The sequence below is a fragment of the Chrysochloris asiatica genome, unplaced genomic scaffold, assembly GCF_000296735.1.
Source record: "Chrysochloris asiatica unplaced genomic scaffold, ChrAsi1.0 scaffold00083, whole genome shotgun sequence".
Lineage (NCBI taxonomy): Eukaryota > Metazoa > Chordata > Mammalia > Afrosoricida > Chrysochloridae > Chrysochloris > Chrysochloris asiatica.
This window is the reverse complement of record NW_006408601.1, coordinates 293,578-302,379: the sequence shown is the minus strand read 5'-3', so window position 1 is coordinate 302,379 and position 8,802 is coordinate 293,578. Positions and strand designations below refer to the sequence as shown.

At 34.8% G+C, this 8,802-nt stretch overlaps 1 protein-coding gene across 1 annotated transcript in view; it reads right to left on the bottom strand.

Moving 5' to 3' along the window:
• Window positions 1–8,802, bottom strand: part of USP47 (ubiquitin specific peptidase 47) — a 190,352-nt gene that overhangs the window by 57,147 nt on the left and 124,403 nt on the right. The window contains exons 13-14 of the mRNA XM_006865822.1: window positions 833–964; window positions 317–393 (exon numbers count right to left, since the gene is read on the bottom strand). Of these exons, the coding sequence (XP_006865884.1) occupies window positions 317–393; window positions 833–964 (209 nt within the window). The remainder of the gene's footprint in view (window positions 1–316; window positions 394–832; window positions 965–8,802) is intronic.

The window sequence follows — 8,802 nt, the reverse complement described above, 5'->3', positions numbered from 1 at the left end:
CTAAAGTATCAACAGATAATACACACCAATGAATATGCGTCTTTCGTAACTACTCAACTCTCATAACTACTAAAGTATCAACAGATAATACACACTAATGAATATGCTCCCATAAAACTTAATTCTAAAAACAGACACCAGGCTGATTTTGGCCCATGGGCCATAATTAGCTGACCCCAGGGTTAAATTGTTAATGGTAAAAGCTATTGGTTGAGAAGTTATAATTAATTCTAGCTTATAAATCAGTCGAGTACTTAACCACTGTACCATCAGGGGGCCTTAATTTATCATCTCTAAAAACAAGGCAATTACTTACCTTGCAAAAGCACTGGAATAATATCCTCTGCTTCCTGAAGATCCACCATGTGTCTTCTTAATGTCCTCTTGTGTTATCTAAAAGGCAGTTATATTAGTTTGTTTTTCGGAAAATCTGTAACTATTACATTCATGGTAATCTGTAACTCATTCTATTGTTTATACCTCAGAGTCAAATGCCACTTATTTTCAGGCTAGATCTTCATACAGATACCAAATTAAAAGACTCAATCAGGAGCTGCTACCTGCCCACTAGTTCTAGTACTCTTATTTAGGTAGTATCCATGAGGGCTCATGGCAAGAAATATTCAGGAAGACTCTGGAAACATTCAACTAGCTCAAACAAAACAGTATAAAACAAAAGAAGCTACAGTAATTAAGAAAAAGATATTTACTGAAAGCAAAGCTGAAATAATGATTTGGCATGGGTCTGGATAGACTGATCCTCCAATTTTCAACATACCCTGCTGCTGCTAAGAAACATTCCTCCTTACATCTTTCAGAACCATAACCTTACCCTGCTGACGTGCTGATCATTGAAGCTGTACCACTGCTCATCACTGAATGACTTTATACAAGCATAGTAATGACCACCAGCTGCACTCCCCGAATGGACCATAACAGAGAAGAGCTCATAGATCAGAGAATTCTAAGGGGAAAAAATAAAAGTAATTCAGAGAAGAGGAAAAACACAATATCAAAGGTGTGTGTGTGTGTGTGTGTGTGTACTTCCTACTCGTCCTGGTAGCATAGTGAACTACAAGCTGGGCTGCTAACCACAAGGTCAGCAGTTAGACTCCATTAGTCATTCCACAGGAGAAATATGAGGCTTTCTGTTCCCATAAGGTTTTATTGCCTCGGTACTCTATACAGGGTTGTTATGAGTTGGAACTGACTCCACGGTACATAACCATCACCCCCACCAACAACATACAGTGATGTACCATGATAGCTGCCATATACATGTTAGGTCAAACTCACTAAGATAAAATCCAAATGACAAGTCACCAGGTAATTTCATATAATACAAGTTCAGAATTTCACTTAATGCATTTCTTCACATTCTAATTATGCAACAGTCTCTATAGACATACACATCTGTAAATATACTGCTTGATGCAATTAAAAATGCTAACCTTGTCCTCTCATGAAAATTATTTTCATAATAGTATGAAGTTTTAGAAATAGCTAATAAATAAATATAAGTTGTTCTAATATACACAGCCAAGATCAAGAAATCACAAATAGCACACTGTTTTTATTAAAATACAACTATTTCCATTTCAGCAATGATAGTTAAAGGATATAATTATTTGGAATATCATCTAATGTATTCAAATAATATCTGCAATATATATCTGTAATTAATTGATTTGGAATTTACTTTTATAAAGAATAAATCCAGGCTTATACTATATCTCTAATTAAATTAAAATGGTTTCTTAATAACGCCCTTTTCTGTAAACAGTTCTTCACTCTGTGGAATTGATGACTATTTTAAGCATACTTCAAATATTTGTGGAAGAAAGCAAGAATAAATAAGTACAATATAGAAAGAGGTGATTTGGAAATTATTTATTTTTAGATTTTGTATTTCTTTCAGAAGCCTAGGCATTTCACAGCTCTGAAGAGAATGTGAAGTACTGGTATTTAATAAAAATTGGACAGGGAAAGATAAGACAATTGAAGGGAAGAGTACAAAAGGGAATTTGACATGAGAAGATTCTTCAATTGGTGACAAACAAGGTTTTTTTTCACTTGCTTTTCCTGTAAGATGAACTAGAGTTTCTCTTTATCCTTTGCTTAGAAAACAAAACAAAACAATTTGAGCAATGCTACCTAAAACTTTCTAGACATTCCAGTTTATCTAGGAAATAATTTTATAATTAATAATTTCAACATGTTGGTTCATACTTTATTTCTAAACCTAAATGAACTACAGTGGGAATCGACAGAGCTTTCAGAATTTACCTGTAATTCAGAATTTTTGTTTAGAGCATTTAACCTATGCAATATGGTAACTTCTTGTGTTTAAATAAAAGTATTTTGGATCTACATAGTTAACAGCTTATTATCACAGGTATTTCATGTCTAATCTTAAAAGCACCTTCTTCAAGTATCAAGATAAAGACCACAATATCCTTTATTAAAAGAGTTTGGAGACAAAGGACAAAATCTTAAAATGACTGAATCCTTGACGAGTATTTTCTGAAACAAACAAAATTCCCTATAAAAATGGGAAAAGCCTGCCAATCAACAGTTACATTATTTTTAAAGTTCTATCATAATTATCAAAGCCAAAGGAAATATTTTTCCTGGAATATTCTAATTACTAGACCACAATAGTGGTGGAAGATTACCAATATAAAATCACTTGAAAGTTCTATAAATTAAAATCACAGAATTCATATCATATATAAATAAGCAAAAGACAATGTAAAAGAATATTAAAATCCAAATCAAACCCGTTACCACTGAGTTGATTCAAGCTCACAACTGCCCTATAAGGCAGGCAGAACAATCTCACATGTGTCCAAGGCTGTAATGTTTATGGAAGCAGATCACCACATTTTTTTCCCCATGGTGTAACTGGCAGGATAGAACTGCTAACCTTTCAGTTAGCAGTCAAACACTCAACCACTGAACCACAGGGTCTTTTTTTGAAAGAATGACGATACTTCAATGCAATAATCTTATTTTCAAAGTACAAATAGATGGCTAACAGTTAGAAAAGGGTTAAGAACGACTTCATCCAAAACAAAACAAAATAACCATTTTCTAACATTTTCTTTTAATACGGTGCAACAAACTCAATGGTAATTAGCAACAACAAAGCAATACACTAAACCCCAAGACCACTGACATCAAGTTGATTCTGAATCACAGAGGCCCTGCATAGGGTTTCCAAGGCTGTGTTTCTTTATGGAAGCAAATAGACTCATCTTTCCCCCACAAAATAGCTGGTGGGTTTAAACTCCCACCTTGCAGCTATCAGTTTAAGACTTACCCCACAACGCCAATACATTACTTAAATCAAAATGAATAAAAATTTCAAACACATTATACATTCCTAGAGCAGAATATAATAGCAGAAAGCACCTGGTCTAAACTCCTCTAAACTGTAGCAACTAAAAGACACACACATTTAATAATTTGCCCGAAGTGAAACAGCTTGCTAATGACAAAGTCAGAACTAAAACCCAGATCACTTGATCCTCTACTGCAGGAATTTGTACAGGACTAGACAATAAGTAGACTTTGTGGGCCATACAATATCTAACATAGGGAGTCAACTCAGATATTGAAAGCAAACACAGGCAATATATAAATAAATGAGGGAAGATAGGATCCAAACTTAATTTGTAAAAACAGATCCTAGAAGCTCAGGTAAGTAGGATAAAATATCCCTCCTCCAAGAAAAAGGCATAAATAACAAAAGACAAAAGCTTGAAAGACAGAAGTGAGGCAGGAAGAGGGGGGTTGGCATGGAGGGCCTCTTCTCTAAGAGAAACAAGGTTAAGAATTACAGTATACTTATCATAAACTATGCAAATAAGAGTGAAATGAAATATGCAAAGTGTTGAAAGAAAAAAACCACCAACCTGAAATTCTATATCCATCTAAATAATCCTTCAAAAGTGAAGGAGAAATAACGACATTCTCAGATAAACAAAAGTGGAGGGAATTCACTGCCAGCAGACCTGCAGAAGTTCTTTAGGCAGAAAGAACATGAATATAGATCAGAAACTTGAAATATATTGGATGATTATAGTATATGGATAAGTAGAAATGGATGATAGCAATGCCACAAAGGAAGGAAGGGAGATAATGATAATACTTTGTGATCAAATACCAACACTATACATGAGGCTGGATTTAGGTTAAGTTACAAATAAATGCATGTTGTTATAAAGTACAGGGCAACTGCTGAAAGACTTTAAGTATAATCCAATTAAGTAAACAGAATCATAAAATACTCTAAAACCTGAAAGAGCATGAAAAGAAACTGAAAACAAAGGCAACTAATGGAAAACAAATACAAACATAATAGATAGTAATCAAACTATGTCAATGATCATTTTAAATGTAAATGGTCTAAAACAAGCCAACTAAAAGACACAGCTTGTTAGAATACATTTTAAAAAGAAAAAAACAAGACACAACTATATGAGAGGGATTCAAAATGTTTGTGAATAAATTTCATTATCTTTTAATTCTATTTTCCATGAACTCTTTGAAGATCCCCAATTCACTTTAATTCCAGACAAAACAGTTTTCAGAACCAGGAAAATCATCAGATAAAAAGGGATATTATATAACAGTAAAGGAGTTAATTCTCTAAGAGAGCATAAAAATCCTAAATGTGAATTCACCTTAAAAAAAAAAAAAAGGCAAAAAGTGACAGAAATTAAAGGAGAAACAGACAAAATCACTTATCTAGTTGGATATTCAATATTCCTTTTCACGAATTGATAGATCAAGGAAGCAGAAAATCAGTACAACTATAGATGGTCTGGTAACGTAGTGGATACGAATCGGGCTGCTAACCTCAAGGTTAGCAATTCGAAACTATCAGCTGTTCCGCAGGAGAAAGATGAGGCTTTCTGCTCCTGTAAAGATTTATAGCCTTGGAAACCCTATACAGGGTCGCTATGAGTCGGAACCGACTCCACGGCACCCACCACCACCACCACCACCACAGATGGTCTGGGAGTCCTTGTGTGGTGTTGTATGATAAACACTGGATTGCTAATACAAGGTTGGCAGTTCAAACCCTCCAGCTGCTCTTCAGAAACCCTATACAGGGTTGGAATGAGTCAGAACCAACTCTACATCACTTAACAATAATACATAATCTCAAGAACCCTGGTATGGCACTGTAGGATAAGCACTGGACTGCTAACCATAAGGTTGGAGGTTCAAACCCACCAAGTGCTCCTCAGAAGCCCTATACAGGATCCCTGTGAGTTGGAACTAACTCAATGGCACTTAACAACAATATCGTATACATTCTCAAAATAGACCACATTCTAGAATATAAAACACATTTTTAACAAATCTGAAAGACTAGAAATCAAACAAAGTATGATTTCAGAACACAATGGAATTAAGCTAGCAATCCAAAACAGAAAAATGGTTCAAAATATACCAAATAGTTGGAGCTTAAACCGTCCATTTCTAAACAAATGTGTCAAGGAAGAAGTTTCAAGAGAGATTAAAATATACTGCGCTTGTGTGTGTGTAACTAATGATTTCAAAAAGTCAGAGGAAAGGGCCCTCACAAGCTTGCAGGTGTTTACTGTTACTGTCATGATTTATCCACTTAACTGCATAATTGCTGAGTCCCAGAACTTGGGCACTGGCAAAGATGGAAACCAACCATGAAACCCCGCTCAGGAACAAATTATAGTACTCCAAGAGAATAACCATGACCGCAATCCTTTCAGTATAAGGTACACAGAATTTGGTGATTATGGGTAGGAAGACCTAGTTCTCCATTCCTGTAAAGAACAGATCTTCGATAGAATTAATTTAATTCTCAGTAAAGGTAGAAGTTCTGTAATAAAAAGGGTGGAGTGGTTAATCTTATATTCCAGGAACACAGGCCCCTAGAACCATCAAGGGAGAAGAGCATGAGCGGAATGTGGGACCCTATCCAGAGAAGCAACGACACCAGAGATGGAGGCAGATATGATTGCATGGAGAGATAGAGCAGCTGAGGACTCAAGACTCATGGAGCAAGAAAGGCTGTGTGCTGGCAGGCAGGAGGCTGGCTTGCAAAATGTGCCCTTAGGTTGTTTAAGTGATTCCATATTCCTAAGTGTTTTTGTGTACATCCAAACAAACTAACAATAAACCTCAGAGGGAATAGAAGCAAATACTGTTGAATGATGATGTATGGAGGGAATTGTAATCATTGCAATGAAATGAAATACCACAGGATGAGTGTAAAGCCAATGTTCTCCCATGCAAACTATCACTCAATTCACAATAAAAGTTTAAAAAAAATCTAACAGCATGTATAATAGCTAACACTTAAAAATCAAAGTAATGAATTAAGAACAGGTATTACTAGAAACCAATACCAGACAATAAATTTCACAATATTAAAAACATGAACATTAAAATTTTTAACAAATGGAAAAAAAAGCTCACAGAAAACGTCTATGATCTTTAATTCCATAAATTTGTTGATGCCCTCTCATATTTTAATCTAAAAACAAATGTGCAACATAAAAAACTTAGTGTGATGCATTGAAAGCAGTGCTGTGGGAAATTCATAGCATTAGAAAAGATAACAAATCCATAATGTAAGCTTTCAATCAGGAAAATTAGAAAGAGAAGAGCAATTTAATTGCAAAGTAAGTACAAAAAAAGAAATTTAAAAAAGAGCAGAAATCAGTGAAATTAAAAAAACACGGGACTTAATAGAGAAAAGAGTCAATGAAATCAAAAGCTAGTGCTTTGAAAAGATGAGTAAAACTGATGAACATCTAGTCAGGCTAAGAACAAAGTACTAATATTAGAAATGAAGGAGATGCTACCACTATTGATCCCATGGGCATTAAAAGGATAAAAGGGATAGTATGAACAACTTTATCCCTCAAATTTAATCTCTTAGATAAAAACGTATCAATTATAGAAAGATGCCAAGTATTGCAACTAATATGGAAGAAATGGATAACCTGAAAAGCCCTATATCAAAGAAATTCAGTCAGTGATTAATAACCTTCCACAGAAGAAAGAACTAAGCCCTGATGGTTTCACAAGTGAATTCTATTAAACATTTGTGGTTGTGTTGTTAAGTGCTATTGAGTCAATTCCGACCCATAAAAACCCTGTATAGGATTTCCAAGAAGTGGCTGGTGGTTAAAAAAAGAAATAATACCAACTTTCCATAATCTCTTCCCAGAAAACAAAAACAGAGAACGCACTTCCTAATCAACGACGGGAACGTTATCCTAACACCAAAATCATATTAAAGACACTACAAGAAATAAAAGTATAGATCATTAATCTCTCACAAACATAGATGTAAAAGTCCTCAGCATATCACATCTAACCATTGTTAAAAAAAAAGAATGACATACCAGAATCAGCAGGATTTATTCGAGGTATGGAAGGCTAGTTCAATACTTAAAGTCAATATATCAACAAGCTAAAGTAAAAAAAGAAAAAGAAAAAGCACTATATGACCATTATTAATGGGTACAGGAAAAGTATTTGACAAAATCCAACACCCATTCATGATAAAAAATAAATAAATAAATAAAATGAAGCACTCTAGAAACAGGGTAACATCTATAAAGCTTGATAAACTTAATTTCTTAACTGCAAAAATCCTAGAGCTAATGTTATGCTTAATGGTGAGAGACTAGGTTTTTCCCTCTAAGATCAAAAACAAGGCATGTACTCTTTAAGACTCCTATTCAACATTATATTAGAAGTTTTAACCAGTGAAATAAGACAAAAAACAAAAGGTATATACAGACTGGAAAGGAAGAAATAAAACTAACAATATCTACAGATGACTGTAAATGTAGACAAATACATACACTGTTGGATTTGGCCCAAGAGCTATAGTTTGTTAATCCCTGCTAATACATTATAATGGATGCATTATGTTGGAGTCTTAATGTAGCACTGGGGGCTAATGTACCAGACTGCAAAGCCATTTGAACTGCAAGGTCAGTGGTTCAAGCTCACCAGCTGCTCCTTGGAAACCCTATATAGGGTCGCTATGGGTCAGAATCGACTCGACGGCACTTAACAACAACAACCCATTACATTATTCATTATATAGAAATTCCCATTCCTCTGTCTAACCCGAACTAGGTAATTTTAAAAGATAAAGGGTAATGGTGATGATAAGACTAATCCTAACAGTCTAAAATAGATTTATGCAAATGAAATTCTATTAATGTATCTTGTGCTAAACAAAAAAATCAATGGACTCCTGGTGTGGCGCTGTAGGATTAGCACCAGACTTGAAACCATAAGGTTGGCAATTCAAATCACCAGCTGCTCCTTGGAAATCCTATATGGCACTGGTAACAACTACAAAAAAAAAAAAAAAAAAATCTATACATTAAAATAAACATGACTCAGCAGCTACTGATCAGTTTTTAGGTTAGTTATTATTTATACCATGCACATGATATTCTATCTGAAACTCACCCCTCAATAAAACTGAATATATGACTGTGAAAAAAAAAAGGTCTGACAAAACCTTAAAAGCATAGATACAGAGACCCAAAAAAAAAAAGGATGTTACCCCATAAATCCATCACTCATATACTCTCTTACTGTAATGGCTTGTGTGTTGCTGTGATGCTGGGAGCTATGCCACAGGTATTGTAAATACCAGCAGGGTCACCCAAGATAGACAGGTTTCAGTGGAGCTTCCTGACTCACACAGACTAGAAAGAAGGAGACGTAGATCACTTCTGAATGGTTAGCCACTGGAAACCTCATTAATAGCATTGG